The 21,481-nt window shown below is 34.4% G+C and overlaps 1 protein-coding gene across 6 annotated transcripts in view; it reads left to right on the plus strand.

Annotated features, from left to right (window-relative positions):
- Positions 1–21,481, plus strand: part of ednraa (endothelin receptor type Aa) — a 45,425-nt gene that overhangs the window by 6,266 nt on the left and 17,678 nt on the right. Inside the window, exons 2-4 of one of the 6 annotated variants that reach the window (XM_073951050.1) lie at positions 153–325; positions 11,086–11,566; positions 19,113–19,240. In XM_073951050.1, coding sequence (XP_073807151.1) covers positions 11,156–11,566; positions 19,113–19,240 — 539 coding nt within the window. In that variant the 5' untranslated portion in view covers positions 153–325; positions 11,086–11,155. 6 annotated transcript variants of the gene reach the window in all.

Here is a 21,481-nt window from a genome sequence, read left to right on the forward strand (position 1 = left end):
CATAGACAGTCAACTTGGCCTTCTTTCTCCCCATCCTTCTTCCCTTTTCTTTCCATCTCTCTCTCTCTTTTGTTTTTTGGTGCGAGTGCCCCAGTTCTGAAACCGCGTTCATCCCACTCAGTCAGAGGTTTGCGCTCTGCTCTCTCCCACAGGGTATGTACCAATATGCACAGAGCACATTTTCACAGATGCCATCAGAGAACAAGCATATGAATTACCAGGCAGCCTGCCATCTTTGAGTTCAGACAGAATGGCATTAATACCAGATGAAGAGCCCAAACAACAACAGCACAACAACATGAAAGCCCAAAACAACTGGGACCAGGTAAAGGTTTCATCATTTTATATATTAATGTCTTGATTAACAAAGACTCCAAACTCAACTCCCGCTTTCAGCCTCTCTCTCTCTCCCTCTCTATCTCTCTTTCCCCCAAAAGTTGTGACACCATTGAAACTACCGGCAGACTTGGGGGACTCTGCGGAAAAAGAATCCTGTCAGCAAATCACGTTACGATAAATAAAAGATACGCCACTGTTGACCATGACTTATTCAGGAGCCATTATGAATTCATGCCTACAATTAAAGAAAACACAATCGTTTTAAAATTGAATGGCAATAAATATTAGTATTACCCAATTATGTCACAATTAATACTAAGCAGGCTGATTAGCGGCGAACGAACAGGCCAATTAAAAGATGCACGTACAAGTGGAACGAAAGAGGGAGTTAGGGTGCCTGTAGCATCTGGACATGGAACGTGATGAGAATAGACAATAGATGGACAAAGGGAAAGGGATAATAAGAGACAATGTTTAACAAGATAATGTTTTAATGTTTAAAAGAAGCTGTTTTAAAATCTTTGTACATTCGTTGATTAGAACAGACTGCTGCTGCTGCTGCTGTTTTTACAGAGAGACTGAAGCTTGGTGTTATAAAGGTGTAAAAAGGTGTGACAAGCATAATTCCTAACTCAGGAATATCCTTTGGGCCATAAAATAAAATATGAAACTTTCCATTAATATAATATAATATAATATAATATAATATAATATAATATAATATAATGTTCAAAAATGTGGGTGCATCTTCTCCCCGTGTTCCCGTGGGATTCCTCCAGGTGCTCCTATTTCCCCTTCAGTACAAAGACATGCGGTATAGGTGAACTGAATAAACTAAATTGTTCGTAATGTATGTGTGTAAATACAAGAGTGTATAGGTGTTTCCTAGTGTTGGGTTGAGGCTGGAAGGGCATCCGCTGTGTAAAACAAATAGCGGTTCATTCCGCTTTAGCGACTCCTGATTATTAAAGGGACTAAGCCAAAAAGTATATAAATGAATAAATGAATATTAAAAGATTTGGAGACCGCAAAACCAGAATTAGGATGCTCAGGTAAATAACTGACTGTTCTATTATGGCAAATTTATTCGAAGGTCAAGTAAAATTCATGTTCTATGTTTTTATTGTATCAAAACTCAATTTTTGATTTGTAAAGTTCATTGATAAACACTTCATTTAGACAACTTTAAAGCTGATTTCCATGGGTTTTTTTAAATTGGTTTGAACTCTGAGATTCCAGATTTTCAAATAGTAGTATCTCAACTAAAATATTGCTCTGAACCATACATCAATGGAAAGATTATTTATTAAGCACTCTGTGAAGTATGAATATCAATTTATTTATTTTTAAACTGACTTCATGGTTACAATTTTAAGGGACCTTAAATTGATGCTTTTATTTATGGGATATCCTACCAGACACGAACATTATCAGTTCCTGAAATAAAAACATAAATATAGTGAATAAAAAGTATTTCATTTCAAACATTTATAAAATGGACTGATGGTTAATTTCTGCGAGTTGTTTAATGGAGTATGTAATTCATTTGATTTTGAGATTTTTGTTCTTTATTAAAAACACTTTACAAATTTACAAACCCTTTCATGGTACTTGTCCTCAGCCCAATTGAACCTAAAGCTTTAATAGTTTTGTTATGCTAAAAACTGCTATTTAGAAGAAATACTTCAGAAATAGCAAGTTTAAGTTGTTTTCATTCACATCACTTGATTAAAAAGATTAAATTATGAAAATATTATACAAAAAAATACTACAAATATATCATATCCTCTTACTTTTGTTGGTCTTGTCACATTTGCATTACATTGAAAGAAAAAAAAAAGCCTGCAATATATGTTTAAGGCTATGACTCAAAGCAAGTGACATTGTTTGATAAAGAAGCCGACAGTGATCAAGGATGTATTTTATCATTGTATTGTATGGTATGGTTTAATGCTTGTTTGTGTATGATTTTTAAGGAGGACAAGCTTAAAAGATATAAGGCCCTTTCACATTTGAAAGTGAAAATGTACGTTTCTGGTAGAATGTCTCTTATCAAATACTGTATGCAATAATGACAGTAATTATAAGAATAGCAATAATAATAATAATAATAACAATAATAATAAACAAATCATTAAAAATATATTTTAAACTTTGTATCGAGTAAAAATGCATAAGCATTTCTAGACAATTAAACAAACAAATAAGCAGCTCAATAATTGTTGTTATTATTAAGAATTGTGGTAATGAAATGTTATATGACTACTGAAAATTCTGAATTTGTATCACATAAAAAAGGGAAAAGAAAGTGAAGTGGGTTTTACCTATACTCAAAACTGTTACCCATACTCAAAAAATAATACTGGTGCTGTATGTTAGTTTTGACTCTTCTAAAGCATAGAAATACCATAATATGTTTGCAGACATTTAAAAAACATGCTGAGTGAACACTCTTGTTTATTTGAAATACAATGCTGAAGTCAGATATTCTGTTTAAAAATGTGCATTTACTGCCTTCAACTAAACTTCCTTTAAGCTGCCCAATGCCAGTTTAGCCAATTATATTTCAGCACCCCGGATTTCCTTATTGGAAATTTAATATGCGTATTTGATTCATAAAGGCTCTTAAAAAATGCGTCCGTGTCCGAAATGTGACTTCCGGTGGACAGTGGCTGACTTTGAAATGAGATGCAGATTCAGAGTTCCACATGAGGTGGTTATTAATTTGCAAATAAAATAAATACTACGAATGTAAACATTGGGTGAGCAGCTTATATTGAAACTATGTGTCCTAACAACACACTACGTGATGAGATTTGAAGTGATAAGTAATTTGGCTGTTTACATCAGACAAAACACGTCAGATACAGCCATTCAGAAGCTCAAAATTGTGCACCCAGTGCACTCCAATGAAATGGTAAGGTTTATAATCTAATTGATACATATTAAACCTCTTTAACATTATTAAATGCAGATGCTGAATCACTGATATTTGTTGGTTTACACTGAGTCACAGTTCTAAAGTAAAATTCAAAAGTTTTTTTTCAAAGATTTCCAAGATCTTAGGTGAATCAGCTGCTGCTTTCACTTGTATGGCAATAAATGTAATGTAAAATAGCATTTAAACTCACATTGTTAGCATTTAACATTGAATAAAGCACATGAGGTGTACCTGAGGTTTTTATTGTCAGTTTATTCTGTTGTTCAGCTGCAAGAAATAGAAGTCGATTCTAAAATATAAATTTCAGGTGTTGATTTGAACAAAAACTCCTTTTAATATGGAAAATATTACAATCACATGCCATTGCTTTTATATAAAACACAGTTTAAATTAGCCTTAAATCAGTCTTTAGACTCAAGAGTCAGTTCCTGTTGGTAGCATCTGGCAACCTGCATTTGTTATAATCCAGGAATGCAATACCTTGTTCAACCACTGGGTGTAAAACTTACATACTGCACCTTTAAATTATTTTACAATGAAAACGTATTTTAAATAGTAATACAAATACATTATAACAGTTTCTTAGTGTTACTGTATTTCTTATTTAAACCTTATTTTATTTAATCTTATTCAAATAAGCAATTCAAGCACAAGACACTCTTTTCAACTCACCAAGAAAAATGTAACACTTAAGCCAACTCAAAATTTTGACGTAAAAACAGTAAAAATTTTATTTTTTTTGTAAAATGTTCTGCCATAATCTTTCATTTGAAACATGTCTATTTACTTACTTAATTACTTCTTTTAATGGATTCATTAACATATAATGTACTGACCCTTTGAACCACAACTTTAGAATGACAGCATTTGTATATGTGTATTCAAACACAAGCAAACAAATAAACGAAACACTGATGAATGTCCACCATAGCAAACTACCAGAGCAGGCTTACATATTTGATTGAATTAACATACACTGTCAGATATGAAGGCCACAAACTAATTAGTGCTTTGTAAATAAATGTTTATCAGTAGAACATCCTACGTCTGGGCAGACAGAGCCAATCAATCCTAGAATACAACATGATGAGATAATCATCTACATCTTAACGCAACTTCATAAAGCAGCTGTAATGAGGAAGCATCATCATTATACAAAACATCACCATAGCCCAGCGGCTTTTAATGATATTAAGGTGAAGGTTTTATTAGAAACAAGTACAGATGCTGCATCAGCTTATTCAGGTGCCTGTTTGCAGTGCTGATAGCAGCCTTCCTGCACTTAGACCTCATATTGATAATGGCCCATTTTACTGGGCAGACACATATAGGTTGCATAATGGACAGTGATGTATTCGGCCAGAAACTTTGCTTTATATGAGCGTGTTGTTGTAATCGACCTTCTTAAAGTCAGCCCATCATGCTGCCAGGGCACATAATGAAAAAGAATCCAAAATAGCTCCAATTTATGTAAGGCAGGCTTGGGCCAAAGGCTTATGTGGGCTTTTATGTTCATTTTCCCCTGAGTCTGACCACCCACATTGGGATATTTCGGGCGGAGAAAGTTCAAGGGATACTTGGCTCTCAGCTCCAAAGTCGTCCATTACATATCTGTCAGTTTTGCATCTAATGGAAAGGGCTCTGTGGTAGTGGATCAAGTGAGGATGCAAGTATTTTGAAATGTGCATTTTTTATTGGAGGTTTGACATAATCTCAACTGAATTATGAAGAGAGGGTGGGACATAGAGAATCTCCTCCCCTTTGAAAAAAACAGCCAATAGCATTTTGTTTTATCACAGCTCTGCCATTGAGAATGGTTGAGCTTGAGCGCATCAAATGAAAAGCAAATGAGAAGCATCTTGAAGGGGGCAGGACATGTCAGATACTAGAGAGCATTTGATTGGTCAATATTTGATTAGAAACATTAAAGTATGTGATGACATGAAACAATCTGAATTGAAAGTGACAAACTGCAAGCTTTGCATGTTTATATCTATTTTATGTTTTCTAAACGCAAACTGTGTTCCTGCTTTGAAGCACACTAGCTTATAGATATCAATACTCTTACCAACATCTGTACAATTTCATTTTTATTTCATGAGACCTTTAAATACCTGAGCTGTTGATATAGATTAGAGATGCAGAAGAGGGCAGCAAATGTGTTTTGTTATATAGAGAAATTAAAGAGTTACATTTTAAACCTGTAACTCGTAAATAAGTAATTTGGAGTTATTTTTAACTCTTTGGTGCGTACGATCACACCAGTGTGATCAGTCTAGTATGGTCCCTGAAGTGTACCATTACACCATTGTGATTTAGGACGCTCAGTGCATCACATAATTAGCTGCAAAATTCAAATCTGCTTTCGTGCGATAACTTGCGCAAAGCCAGAGAAAGACATGCTTGTTATAAATAACAATTATATATACAATTTATAAAGAGACAACTATTTAGTTAAGTTCTTAAGCTTATTTTTTTGTATACAGTTTAAGTCAGAATTGGCCCTCACAGTAGCACGATAGCTTCACAGCAAGAAGGTTGCTGGTTTGAGCTTAGGCTGGGTCAGGTGGCATTTCTGTGTGGAATTTGCATGTTCTCTCTGTGTTCGCGTGGGTTTCATCTGGGTGCTCCAGTTTCCCCCACAAGTTCAAAGACATGTGGTATAGTTGGCTAAGACAAATTGTCTGTACTGTATGTGTGTGAATGGGAGTGTATGGGTGTTTCCCAGTGATGGGTTGCATTAGGAAGGGCATCCGCTGCGTAAAACATATGCTGGATAAGTTGGTGGTTCATTCCGTTGTGGTGACCTCAGATGAATAAAGACACTGAGCCGAAAAGAAATTGAATGAATGTATGAATGAGGTCAGAATTATTAGCGACCTGTTTATTATTTCCCCAATTTCTATTTAACAGAGAGGTTTTTTTTAACACATTTCTAAACATAATAATTTTAATAACTCATTTCTAATAACTGATTTATTTTATCTTTGCCATGATGACAGTAAATAATATTTGACTAGATATTTTTCAAGACACTTCTACACAGCTTAAAGTGACATTTAAAGGCTTAACTAGGTTAATTAAGTGAACTAGGCAGAATAGGGTAATTAGGCAATTTATTGTATAATGATGGTTTGTTCTGTAGACTATCGAAAAAATATAGCTTAAAGGGGCTAATGATTTTGACCTTAAAATGGTGTTTAAAAAATTAAAAACTGCTTTTATTCTCCCCAAAATAAAACAAGTAAGACTTTCTTCAGAAGAAAAAAATATCATCAGACCTACTGAGAAAATTTCCTTGCCCTGGAAAACATCATTTGACATATATTTAAAAAAGAAAGAAAAAAAATCAATGAGGGGCTAATAATTCTGACTTCAACTGTATATCAGGAGCTGGAAATTTACAACATATCTTCATACAGCATGAACTTAATATTTTAACGAGTTTTGGCAAAAAAAAAGTGATAATTTTTATCCATTTAATGAAACTTTTGCTTCTGTCAAAAAATACATCTGTGCAACACAAGACAGATTTTGTGCTTCTAGTCATGAATAAATAAATAAATAAATATATATATATATATATATATATATATATATATATATATATATATATATATATATATATATATATATATATATATATATATATATATATATATATATATATATATAGACATGTATTATGTGCTCTATTGCTCCATTGTTTTAAATGATTTCATAATAGATCATGAAATACAATATCATTTATTTATCATTTATGGCCACACTTCTAGAAATTAACTGCTGAAATGTGAAGCTGTTTTGTAGCAATGCAAAAAAAAAAAGAAAGAAAGATTAATTTTGCTGTTATTAGTACTTTCAGTGTTATTTATAATTCAATTGTTGTAGTTTGGTCAGATGGCTTCAGTTTTATTATGAATTTAGGCCACATATTATTTTAAGATGTCCTTGTTACAGTGTAACTATTCATTTAACTGAGTAATTGTAATTAAATAATCAATAAAGTTAGGGTCAGGTGTTAGGTCAAAGTTAGGTCTACGGTTACCTGCGTGCAATTAAGCATATTTAAATGTACAAAATAGAGTACATGGAACATATGTAACAAAGACACCATAAAATAAAGTCTTACCTGAAAGTCTTCACTTCGATTTTTGTATACTTAAACTTTTTTTTTATCATTTTTATCGGTTTTTAATATACAAAATAGAATAGTAAATAAACAAAACAACTGAGACACTAACAAAGGTCAAATGCAGTAATAAACATTTTAAGTCTTTAAATACTAAAAAACTGGTAAGAAATACTGTCTAGTGCACAGAGTAGAGAAAAATAAATAAATACATAAATAAATAAATATTTAAATAAAAATAGGGAAGAAAATGTACTTTAATATTACTTTACTGTTCTTGTTCTTGGTGTGGTCATACATATTTAAGTGCATCTGGAGTGGCCAAAAGCTCAGAGGTCTATAAGAGGCATTACCTTTATTTCTTAAGTAATAAATATATTGTTCTAAGTATACTTTAAGCAATTTTTTTTTTTACATATCATATAGCATCAGTTTGTAGCTACTTTTTTTAAAAGTATCCATTTAGACACCCATTCTATTTTGTAAGTGTCAGTTTGCCAGCAGTTTTGTAAAGTTTTTGTGAGTTTTGTCAGATGCAAATATCCCTGCTGATCAAGAAGGTTACGACACGGCGGCAGGGGTTCTGTCAGGGCAAGAGAAGGAAAACGGCAAAGATGGCAAACCTCAGGAGAGGACTGGTAATTCCTCCTGATGCTTCCCGAGCTCAGGCTGACTGTCGACAGTCAGGCAGGCTGTGCCTCAGCAAGCGCTGGTGTTTCCTTTGGGGCCCCCCTCCCGGCCGAGGGGGGAGGTGGAGAATTACAATCCCACCCCGTCAAAGTGCTCTCTCTTAAACACTCACGTACACACAAGTACACACACACACATACAGCAACTCTCCACAGGAAAAGCTGGAGACAGAATGCGCAGCCCCTTCACAGCAGCTTTGGTGCGTCGTGGCGTCCAAATGGGATTCTGCTAGACTTTGATAGTTGGTTAATTACTCATATGATACCACACAGATGTCTGGGGGGCTCTAGCCGAATATTCGTCTCTCACTAACTCACTGACTGACTGACTGACGGGATTCTGGGGAAGGCAGACATTTAAGGAGCGGTAGGTGAAAAACCAGGAGACATTTATAATTCATAAGTGTAGCAGTTTACGTGCCGTTAAGGATCCCTTTAGTGCCTAGCTGATGCTAAACTGAGATGCTACTTGAAGGGCTGTCTACTAAATAGTTCCTTGTGTACCAGGTGGTGGCAGGGACTTTGAACAGGAAACACATCTTGGCTCTGAAGTGTTCCTTTGCTGTCAAGATAATGAAAGGGGGGTTCAGATGATTTCAAACAAGATGAGAGTTGATTAACTTTTCTCACTTGTGATTCTTACGCGGGGCTTAAACAGGCTATATTTGTTATTTGAGGATTCAATTATTGAACTTTTGTTTCGGGGGGAAGAGTTTCAGATCATTCTTTGTGAGTAAAAAGTAGTTTTTTTAATATGGATTTGATGTTTAATTCTCTTTTTAATGTGATAAAATGTATATGGCTGCTATATTCTAAAAAACATGTGACAACATCTGTTACACTCTTAAAAATGTTCTGTACCAGGATTGTTGCAGTGATAGAATAACCATTTTTAGTAAAATTGTTATTTTTTTACTTTTTTGGATATCAATTAATATTGATTAATCTATGTAAATGTAAATTAATAAAAGTACATTTATTAAATGCAACCCTTAAATAATACTAACAGATATGGTGCTCAGCATATATAAGTACAACCTGCACAAATCTATCTTTTAAATTAATATTTCTTTAATAGGAAAATATACAATATTATATTTATGCATACACATTAGATTAGTCAGTACTGAAGCCAAATCTGGAGCTTATCTAACAAAATAACTTACGATTAAAGTCCAAAAACCAGTGCACCCAAATTTATATGTTATAGAAAACATTAAATACACATTTAAAAAAGAGGGAAAATCAAGAGACTCAAAAAATATACAAATTTTGTTGAAATTTTGTAGGGTATATTTTTATTTTATTTGTATTTTTTGCTTGCATTTAATTGCATTATCTTTAAATTTCTAAATATTTTTGGTGACTAAAATATTATTTTATTAAATATATCTGTTTAATAAATCTGTTTTGTTTAAATGCACCAAAATACATTGCCTATATTCACAGTGAAATGGATTAAAGTCTTTTTTTTTTTCAAATGGGGTGTTCTTAATTATGTTGAACACTACAACTTGATTTAATAATGTACTTTTAACTCTTTTTAACTTTAAACTCTTTAATTGTCAACTTATTTATACCTTATATTATAGACCTTAACTTATATTATAGACCTTAAATACAGGTCTGAGTATTTAAAAAGACACAGAGAAGGGAGAGAAGTTCAAAGGGATATTTCTAGTATCTAATTCTGATATCATTTACTCACCCTGTTCTTTCTTTCTTTCTTTCTTTCTTTCTTTTTTTTCTTTCTTTCTTTCTTTCTTTTTTTTCTTTCTTTCTTTCTTTCTTTCTTTCTTGTCTTTTTGTTGTTGTTCTGTTAAACACAAAAGTTATTTTGAAGTATGTTAGAAACTTGTTAGCATTGACAACCAAAGTTGGACAAACTAATTCCAACATTCTTTAAAGTATGTTTTCAACAGAGCAAAAATAAATAAATAAATAAATAAGGTCACACTTTATTTTGATGGTCCGTTTATTGAAATCTAAGTTACATTGCATTTACAGTAAAGTCAGAATTATAAGCCCCCCCTAACTTATTAGCCCCCTTGTTTATTTTTTCCCCGATTTCTGTTTAAAGGAGATATTTCAACACATTTCTAACCACAATAGTTTTTGTTTTCATTTCTAATAACTGATTCATTTTATCTTTGCCATAATGACAGTAAATAATATTTGACTAGATGTTTTTCAAGACACTTCTACAGCTTAAAGTGACATTAACAGGCTTAACTAGGATAATTAGGTTAACTAGGCAGGCCAGGGTAATTAGGCAAGTTATTGTATAATGATGGTTTGTTCTGCAGACAGTCGGAAAAAAAAAATTAAAAACTAGCTTAAAGGGGCTAATCATTTTGACCTTAAAATGGTTCATAAAAATTAAAAACTGCTTTTATTCTAGCCGAAATAAAACAAATAAGACTTTCTCCAGAAGAAAAAATATTATCAGACATGCTGTGAAAATTGTGAAAAAGATTTTTGATTTATTTACCAGTAGCCTAAAAGTTCATTGTGAAATTACAACATGCGTCTCTTTTTCACGTTAACTTCAGCAAACTGCAATATGAAATCCACATGCAAACCAGAGCAGGAATGTGTTCTGTAAAAACCAAAGTGATGAAAGTCGAACAACGGGTGCATTTAGAAAAAAAAATAGTGACAAATAAAAAAAACAAAAGCTTGGTGCTGTGCCACTAACACCATGCCAGCACTGATGGGTACTTGCCGGGAATGACAGGAAAGGCAACATCTCGTCCCCATAGCATGACAGTAACTCATACTGGCACTCTCCATCTGTGCTCCTCCACTAAATCCCTTTTGAAGTTGTGTTGAAGTTAGCGTTATACTTTTAAGCAATTCTCTTTGATTTGGTTTTAATCCGAGGCCGCATGTCTCTTTATTTTGTGCTGTGACAAACAGAACTCTGACTTGCTTTACAACACAGCATGTTTTTGATGTCTCTCCTGTTGTTTCTTATCCCGCAGCTGTGCTAAATAACCCTAATCAGGCTCTTATCACCTCATCTGGAAATCAAAGAGCGGCCAGTGTTCTGCAATGGCCATTACGACGCTACAATTGTTTCTGCTAATGGCCGTTCTGGCCACTGGTGGATTATGTCTGATAAATGGCACAGAGGAAGCCCAGGATGCTTTATATCCAAACTCTACTACCTCCAAAACCAACGTACACAAGGGTTTCCAGCCCCCCACAAAAAAAGACGCTTCGGTTTTCAATATGAAGCATCCACCCTGTAGGGATCCCACTTCCATCAAGCTTTATTTTAAGTATATCAACACAATCATTTCCTGCATCGTGTTTGTGGTGGGAATAGTGGGTAATGCCACTTTATTGAAGATTATTTACCAGAATAAGTGTATGAGGAACGGACCCAATGCCCTCATCGCCAGTCTGGCTCTTGGAGACCTCATTTACATCACTATAGACATCCCTATAAATGTCTACAAGGTAGGCACAACTTTATTTCCAATACAAATGATATAGGGATGGTGATACAGACTTCAAAATATATCACATTATTTTCTTGCGATAATGATTTTAATCATGATATAATTCCTAAGTATCCATTATATTTTCAAAACATTTGATCAATTATTAGAATTATATATTATATATATAATACATTTTTCTCAGAAAACATATTTCTAAAGATGCTGTTGACTTGAAATTGTGCATTTTTCTTCCCCTAGACTTCATCAGAGTGTAAAAATCTTGATGGTTCTATGGGTTTCATTTACAAACTGATCTTTATTTTGTATTTACTATTGGATTTAAGTCAGGTGATTGGCTGGGCCATTCTACAGCTTGATTTTCTTTTTCTTAAATCATTTGTGAGTTTCCTTGGCTGTGTTTTCGATCATTGTCTTGCTGAAATGTCCACTCTGGTTTCATCTTGATCGTAATCGACTGAAGCAGCTGATATTAATTAACAATGATGAAGGGCAAAGGGTTACTGAACAACTTCTGTGAGATTTCAGCTGCTGTCTGAGCTTTCTACACCTCGCTTTCTTTGTGTGTTTAATCCTTTTTTTCCTGTGTCATTTCATTTTATTACACATACATTATGTTGTAAGCTAATTAGATTTGTTTTATTTTCATATAAGGATTTATTTGGTTGTCACTAACATCTGGTAGAAAAGTCAACAACACCTTTAGAAATATATTATTCCTGTTTCATTCATACTGGACACTAGAAGGCGCCCTTGTGCATAAACTACACATCTAGATTACTAAATAAAGATGTGTTATTGCTGCTGCAGAACAAAAATGATTAGAAAGGTGACAAAAACATATAAATGGATCAAACATGAGCACAATAAACAAATGCTTGTGGCAATATGTGGATTATTTCTGTTCCACCACTCGTGGGATTTATTCAACTAGGTGAGTCCGGTCTGGAAGGTGCAAGCGCGTCATGTCGATTGTGCAATCAAGCCACGCACCACCAAAATGCCCCTAAAAGGCCACCGTCATTCGGGATCTCCATCAGATCTTCTTGCACAGCCATGCTGGATTCACCTGATTTGTTGACAACAGGGTTGCAGATCTATTCCTTGGCAGTCCGCAAGTCCTTGACTTGGCCTTTTTTCCTTAGCAAAGGAACTTTCCGAAGTCATCTGTTTCTCACTCATTTTGCTGCTTGTGGGTTAATTTTGGGCTTTCAACAAAGTGCAAATTACCACAATAAATAAAATTAAATAAAATAAGCATACCTTAGTGGGAAGGTTCAGAGTCCACATCCGATTCGCTGTCATTGGATACCTGCGTGTCGCCAGATGTTGAGGGATTCATTTTGCGGTACAAATTAGATGGCAACATAGTGCTGGTTTGCTTGAAAGCAGTGCTGCCACCCGAATTTTTAACACACTCCGAGGTGTGCATGAGCCCATTCACAGTCTCTGTAATGAGCCAATTTTGTGACTTTGTTTTGATGAGATTATTTAAAACACGTTCACATAATGTGGAAAAACGAGAACATCAAGGGCAAACTCCCATCTTTCTCACTTTCCTTTTCAGCACAATTTTTTTTTTTACTTTATTGCTTAAACGATCGACCTCAACCTGAAAACTATTGACCTAAGCACAGCCTCGTGCAGCAGAAACTTTAACTCGTGGGACAGAGTCATCCTCCACATTGATTGGCTGAGAAGATGTGACAAGATGACAGAGAAAACGTGCCCAACTCCATGTTCTCCTCACAGACAGTAGACAAAAGATGCAGCTAGATCAATAAGTATAGAAGCCCTATGATTACAATGAAATTCTGTTTAAATGCCATAAAACTCTAAAATTATGGTACATTATAGGGTTTTTTTCATTATTAATCGTACAGAGGTCAAAATTATTGTACAAATATGACAATTATCATACATCTGGCAATGCCAGCGAGAGAATACAGAGTTTTTTTTTTTTTTAAATAAGAGATCATTCAGACTAAGATAATAAATAAAACAGAAAAAAAAATTGTGATTTCTTATGTGGCCCAGTACCAATTGATCCACGGAATGGTACTGTCACGTTGGTTGATGACCAATTTAATTTAATTTAATTCATTTTACAATGTAGATTGTGTCAAAGAAGCTTCACATAGAAGATTATACTAAATTGAAACAGTGTCAGTCCAGTTTTCAGTGTTAAATTTCAGATTAGTTCAGTTCGGTTTAATTTTTACTGTTGAGAGTTCAAACACTGAAGAGCAAATCTATCGATGTGCTGCTCCACAAGTCCCGAACCATGCAAGCCAGTGGTGACAGCAACGAGTAAAAAAAAAACTTCACCAATTGTCCACTGCTTTCAATCGTTCTAGATATTGTATATTTATTATGAAATGCTAATTGATCTAGCTCTTATACTTGTATTGAATACTATAAAATAGTATCATAGTATGATCCTGATAAGAAATCCTGATACTTCCTGATATGAAACGCCTGGTCGCAAAACGAAGTAATTTCAAACACTCAACTGAATTTAAAGTAAAAGAATGACAGTAAATCTTTAAAGAGGATCATTAAAGCAAAACTTTAGAGATTTTTTTGGAGTTTCACGTGTGCTGCTGTAATAAATCATGGCACAGACCAACTGTATATTTTATTGATTTACTCATGACAAGTCTGTTTTTTTTTTTTCTTAATCAACAATACGATTATTAACAATAAGATATTGCCCATCCCTAGTATGACGTTATGTTGTTCCCAAACCAGGCTGGAATACAAAAGCGAATACTTAAGGGCAGGAAGGGTGAACAAGCTGGCAGAGGAAGTCGGGAGGGGGTTTAGATGCACGGGACAGGGAAGTACAATTATGTGGTCATCCAGAGTTTATCTCCAGGGCCGTCCTATTACGGTTACTGAGGCTTTTGTGATGAGAGCAGCAGGGATATGGCCTGGTAAAGTAAACACGGGATTGAAGGGCCGTCATCCAAATGAACGGCTCTGTTCTGACTGCTGCTTCATCGCTAGCCAAATATCGCTTGTCGAATTCTCTGCTTGTCAGTGAAGACAGTATCTGACGGTGAACAGAGGCCTCTATTGCTAGCAGATGGGGCAGCCATGGGACAGTGTCTTAATTTAGTCAGATAAGGCTTTAGATAAGGCTTACTTTATTCGGATGCAGTGACTTATATAAGCCACATCAATGAAGAACATATTTGAATTTCAGTTAAAAAAAGTGAGATAGTTGTCTAGTCTCTTTGTTAATTAGGTGATTAAAACATTTTGGCACAATCTTTTATTATTATTTATGGTGGAATAGAAAGAAAATATATCTTAACAAAGATGCTTTAGAATATTTTTAGAATTTGTTGCAAGATGAACATAATTCTCCTAAAATTATTTTACCTCAGGCTTTAAAATTTGTTAAAGCCTGTGTGAAATCAACATTTATATTTGTTTATTTTACTGGCACACATTGTTATTCTTTAGGTCCACATTTAAATCATGCAAGTTAATACACAGATTTTTATTTATTTTTTTGCTAACTTGTAATAAAAGACTAATCATTTGCTTCTGCATTCAGAGTGGTGGTTGACATCAGTTTGCCAGCTTCAGCAACAATATTCTTTACCATGCCACTCTTACCTTTAATTTAGTATGAGGGAATGTGAATGATGCTCAAAAGGAAAGTCCCACCCCCTACCCTATATTCCATTTTAGTTGGAAGTAGATCAACATACTAAAATAAAACTCTCAGCAATTTCTGGTTCATAGGAAATTCATGACAAAATTAAATTTTTAAACAGTAATTTACACACTTTTGTGTAGAACAGGGGTGTAAAAGTTAAACTTAGAATTTAAATTAGTGCAAAAATACATGGGCAGCATAGTTGTGCAGTTGGTAGCTCTGTCGCCTCGCAGCAAGAAGGTCAGTGGTTTAAGCCTTAAGGCTGATTTATACTTCTGCGTCAAACGTCGCCGTTTGCTACGGTGCTGACGCATAGCCCTTCGCCGTGGCCAGGTGCACTGATGTGCACCTCTCAAAAAATTTAACTACACGTCGCAACAACGTGTAGCGCAAGCTCTGTGATTGGTCGGCTTGGTAGCGCTGACGAGTCTGGGCGGGACCGAGAGCCGCGCGAATGGTGCGAGCGATTGTTTACAAGTGTGGAGTCCCGTGAAGGAGCTCCGGATGGATAGTTTTGCTTTGTGTTTACCTTATAGTTAAAGTTGTTGTACGTCCGCCGGTTCCTGCCTCAAAATGAGCGAGTTTGAGCCACTTGTACATCCCGGAAGTGTTCAGGAAAAGCAAAAAAGCAGGGAAGAAATTCGTCACAGAGGAAGATTTACACCTCACTGCCAACTAGCGTTTCGGAAGTGTTAATGCAGACCAACAGAGACAGCGCGCAGAAGTATAAATGCACAGCCACGTGCGTTGCCTGCACCGTGGGTTACGCCGGTCACTTGACGCAGAAGTATAAATCAGGCTTTAGCTGGGTCAAAGTGGGAAAGTGGTGTTAGAGAAGCCAGCAGGGGGCGCTCTTCATGTAGTCTGTGTGAGTCCTAATGCCCCATTAAATGTAAAGGGGACACTATAATGCCAGTGTGTGCCATCTTTCGGATGAGACGTTAAACCAAGGTCCTGACTCTCTGTGGTCATTGAAAATCCCATGGCACTTCTCGTAAAGAGTAGGGATGCAACCCCGGTGTCCTGGCCAAAGTCCCTCAATTGGCCTTTACCCATCATGGCCTCCTAATCATCCCTATCCACCGAATTGGCTCTATCACTGTATCTCCATTCCACCAATAGCTGGTGTGTGGTGAGCGCACTGACGCTGTTGTCCTGTGGCTGCCATTGCATCATCCAAATAAATGCTGCACACTGGTGGTGGTGTAAAGAAACCCCCCTCATGATTGTAAAGCGCTTTGGGTGTATGGCCATACACAATAAATCCGCTATATAAATGCATTACATTTCTGTGTGAAGTTTGCATGTTCTCCATGTGTTCGCGTGGGTTTTCTTCGGGTGCTCTGAATTTCCCCCACAACCCTAAAGACATGCACTATAGGTGAATTGGGTAAGCTAAATTGTCCGTAGTGTATGTGTGTGAATGAGTGTGTGAGTGTTTCCCAGTGTTGGGTTGCAGCTGGAAGGGCATCCACTGCGTAAAACATATGCTGGATATGTTGGTGGTTTATTCTGCTGTGGGGACCCCAAATTAATAAAAGGACTAAGCCGAAAATAAAATGAATGATAAATACATTATATGCAATTATTTTATTTAATTGTATATGCTAATTTTTATACATTTTAAGCTGAATCAAATCAAATAACTTTACAAGTATATCTTGTAAATCCTAAATTTTTTACATTTATTTTAATAAATTAAATGCATATAATGGTGCCTCAGTGGTTAGCTCTGTCGCCTCACAGCAAGAGGGTCCCTGGTTCAAGCCCTGTCTTGGCCAGTTGCCATTTCTGTGTCAAGTTTGCATGTTCTGTGCCATAGGTGAATTGGGTAAGCTAAATTGCTCATAGTATATGTGTGTGAATGCGAGAGAGTATGAGTGTTTCCCAGTATTGGGTTGTGGTTGGAAGAAGGGCATCCGCTGTGTAAAACATTGGCTGGAACAGTAGGTGGTTGATTCCGCTGTAGTAACCCTTGATAAATAAGGGACTAAGTTGAAGGAAAATAAATGAATGCATATTAAAAACTTTGTAATAATGATTTACTAATTATATATATAAATATATATATATATGTAAATTAAATTTTTCACTTGATTAATTTACCATTTTCTGAAATCAAATACTTGTTTGTAAGAAAACAACATTGTTTTCTTAATCATTAAACAAGCAGATATACAATTCTAAAATCAGTTTTAATCTGCTTTCCTTCTAAATTGTCAGGGACTCTAATTTGTCTTGGATTAAAATTTTTAATTTACAATGTTAAAACACTCTAAAATTATGTGTCAATCAGTAAACTACAGACCCTTCAAAATGTATAAAGTCTTATCTTATCTTATTTAAATTTCATATCAAGGGACTTTTGGACAGGATATTGGGTGGAGATGTTTTACAAACATACTCTTCAGCATTGTTAATGAAGATCAGAGATCTTAAGTGCTTCTCTGTTAAGATGAAAGGTTAAAGTTCATATGAAAAAAAAAACAACATCAATGTTTTAAAAAGGAAACGTGGCATTTATTATGGCTTGTTTTGTGACGCACAGACTTGTGTGCACTCCAGACCACTGACTTCCAATATACATCAAATCCACACAGAAACACACTCCTCCAGCTGTGCCACTGATTAAACTCTGCACTTCACACACAAACAGGGTCAGGATACACCCGTGAAGAGTTTCCTCTCCAAACCTGAGCAAAATCCACATACTTTTCCTGTTTAACAAAAGACGAGGCCCTTTGCAGAGAGAACCTTGTCAAGACCACTTGAATGATAAGACTTTGCTGAAGTTCAATCCCCTCATAATATATTCTGATGCAAAATGCCATTACAAAAAAAAAAGGTACACTTAAAAATAAATAAATAAAAGTGTAAAACGAGAGATAGAAGACTTTTTTAAACAATAGTCAGTCCTCCAAGGTGAAAATACCAAACACAAAGCACAATGACCAAAGAAAACTATACAAGCAGCCTTTGTAACTGTTTTATCAAGACAAGATGTGTGCCCCCAAGGCCAAGGACAGAGTCGAAGCAAAAGAAAAAACAAATCTGCTTCGTATTTGACTCAAACTCTTCAGACCCAAGCAAATACCAGAAATCTAGACTAGCCTCAATTATGGTAAACTTATACAGTACTACCGGTCAAATGTTTGGCATCAGTAGCTTTTCAATTGTCAACAAGGATGCATGTATCTGATAAAAAAATAAATAATAAAACACTAAAACTGTATTGGAATATTATTGCAGTTTAAAATAACTATTTGAATGTAGTTTAAACACTTATTTTATTTGACTTTTTACAGTATTTTAGATAAAGCAAGTCTATGATATAATTAATTAAAAAACAACATAAAAATCTTTCTGTTACCAAACTTTTGACTGCATGGGACGATAACTGGTTTCAAGGTTTACTGCTGTTTGAAAAAAGGTTTTAAAACCGTAAACAAATTAGTTTTACCGTTCCAATATTATATGTACATTTTTTTAGGTGTTTTATTTTGTTGGTTTTGTTTTTTAGGATAACATAATTTCCAAAAGCATTTTATTTATTTAGCTGGATATCTTTTACAGCTCCAAAATATTTTAAATGTTTCCCAAAATAAAACTGTGTTCAAAGCTTGTAAAAAAAGGGGGGGGAAAGTTTTTGTTTCTTACTCAAAAAACTTATTTTAGAGCAGTGATCACAATACTGTTATACTGTAAAATCGTGATATTATTATCCAAGGTTATCATATAATCAGAATCTTATACCGACCCATGCCTAGATTCAAATAGTGGTTTATTAATTCTTCATCCAAACCTCCATGACTTAACTGTAGCATATTATTGTGTTTTTCAAGTTTTCATTCATGTCTTTGTATTTTCTTTGCAGCTGCTGGTCACAAAGTGGCCATTTGATGACAGCTCCTTTGGACTCTTCCTGTGCAAACTTGTGCCATTCCTCCAGAAAGCGTCTGTTGGGATTACAGTGCTCAATCTATGTGCTTTGAGTGTGGACAGGTAAATGACAGCTTCAGCTTTTTCTTATTAAAGTATGCATATGTGGTTCTAAAGTGCTGGATAATTATGTGCATAAACCAAAACACTGGTTCTTGATGCACATATTTCAAATCTGAAACAGGTGTGTTTAAACAGGGACACCTGAAGTGTTGAGGGGAACACAGGAACTAACACCACAGAGTTGGTAAAAATAAAAAAATAAACAAAAATTAAAAAAAATCAATGCATGCTGTTTATTTTTTTAAACACGTCACCATTTTTCTCAAAAATCATATTCTAATGATGCTGTTGACTTGAAATTTTCCCCAGATGTAGGTAAAAACAAACAAAAAAAATCCATATATGCAAAGAAACAAATCAAATTAGTTTACGAATTAAGTTATGCATAATGAAATGAATGCAGGAAAACGTATTGAACACATGAAGAAAGGAAGGTGTAGAAAGACAGTGAAAGTCCAGATTGCAGCTGAAATTTTTAGTAGTTTTTCAGCAACTCTCTGTCCTTCGTTATTGTAAATGCATTTAAATTATTTTTGGAAGCTACTTCCTAATTATTTTAGTTCCTATATTGCTAAACCTTTATTAAACATGCTTGTTTTTGACACCGAATAAGATAAAAATTTATTTAAAAAGCATAGACTTTTTATCTCACAATTCTGCAATTTTGTTTTTGTTGCTTTTATTTATTATAAATGTGGTACTCATACAGGCTTCACAAAAACAAACACACAAACAAACAAACAAACAAACAAATAAATAAAAATAAAAAGTTATAAAGTTAATTTAAAAATAACAACAAAACTAACCAACTACATACACAAATACAAAAACAAGGATGTTTTTGGCTCTTCAAAGTCTTGCTGCTTTAAAGCTCATTTCCAAAATATTTAGCGATTTTTATTCATCATCAGAATCTCTGACCGTTTTTTCTTTTGATGAAACTTAACATCACCTAATAAAATTAAGCTTCTAACCTTTTTGCAAAAAAACACCTTTCTCTAATTTCACCTTTAAACTTGAGGTCACAGTGAGGTTTCTCAGGGTCAGGAACAGACAAAGGTCAAATGCTGTGTTTATGGTTTCAGGCCTCTGAGCGTTATAATCTTTCACTCCTTGTGCTCATATAACTTTTTTTTCTGATTTAATCATAAAACAGAATTAAAAATCACAATCTTTTACAATAATCTAATTCCACATTTTAAAATATGAATTAATCTTGATACCATAACCAACATATTTATACTTTTAATTTTTAGATTTCATGAAATAATGAAAAACAAATGTGTATTATAAACTACATGTAACTGTATTTTCTTCCTTTATCAACTAAAACAACAATATAGGCAGTTTAGATGATTATATACAAATATATAGTTCAATTCTTATTTTCCCTGGTGTATATATAGGACTTTTGTATAAAAAAAGAGACATGTGTAATCCCTGTATCATCTTGATCAGGGTGGTTCTCAGGAAACGTGAATGCATTTGCTGATGGTTTCAGGGAAAAGGCGGGACGTGGGCTTGTCAAGTTCTCAACCACTTCCTTCAAGTTTATAAGGTCACATCTAATGGGCACCTCTCTCTCATTACAAAGCATTTTCCTCATCAGGAGCCTGAAGGCACCTGCCCACCTCAGTCTAATCACTACCATAAAGAAGAACACCGAACAGCAAGTATCTTGTTGTGCAGTTGTAAAATACTTTAAATAGTTTTTGCAAATACTACTGTTTATTGTAAGCCAAAACCTCTAAACAAATACAAAACACACAACACCATAAAATGTAAATAGTTAAATTTTAAAAATACATTTTTAAAGTTGAATCAAATTTACTTTATAAGTCTTAACTTGCATAAATTAAACACTTAAAAATAAAATTTAAACTTGATTAACAGGTTAAAATATGTCGAAGTGACTTCATTTGCATGACTTTTATCCGTTTTCACAGCGTAGAACTCACTGACTTACGTACTATATTGTACTGAATGCACTGTAAAAAGCGATTACTTGAAAAAAGTGAGTAAACTCATAGTAGGCTTGAACTGTTTGATTTAACTTTGTTTTTATAATGTGCACATAATTCGTTATACTTAATAACTTTGAATCAATGAGTGTACTCACTTTTTTAAAAGAAATCAACAAATGATTCTAAAAGTTTTTTTTTTTTAAATAAACTCAACAAATCACTTTTTGCAGTGTACTTTTTTGTCTTTTTGAGGTTTGAAAACTCTGCCTTGAACGTC

This window comes from Danio rerio, chromosome 1 (genome assembly GCF_049306965.1).
Source record: "Danio rerio strain Tuebingen ecotype United States chromosome 1, GRCz12tu, whole genome shotgun sequence".
NCBI classification, from domain to species: domain Eukaryota; kingdom Metazoa; phylum Chordata; class Actinopteri; order Cypriniformes; family Danionidae; genus Danio; species Danio rerio.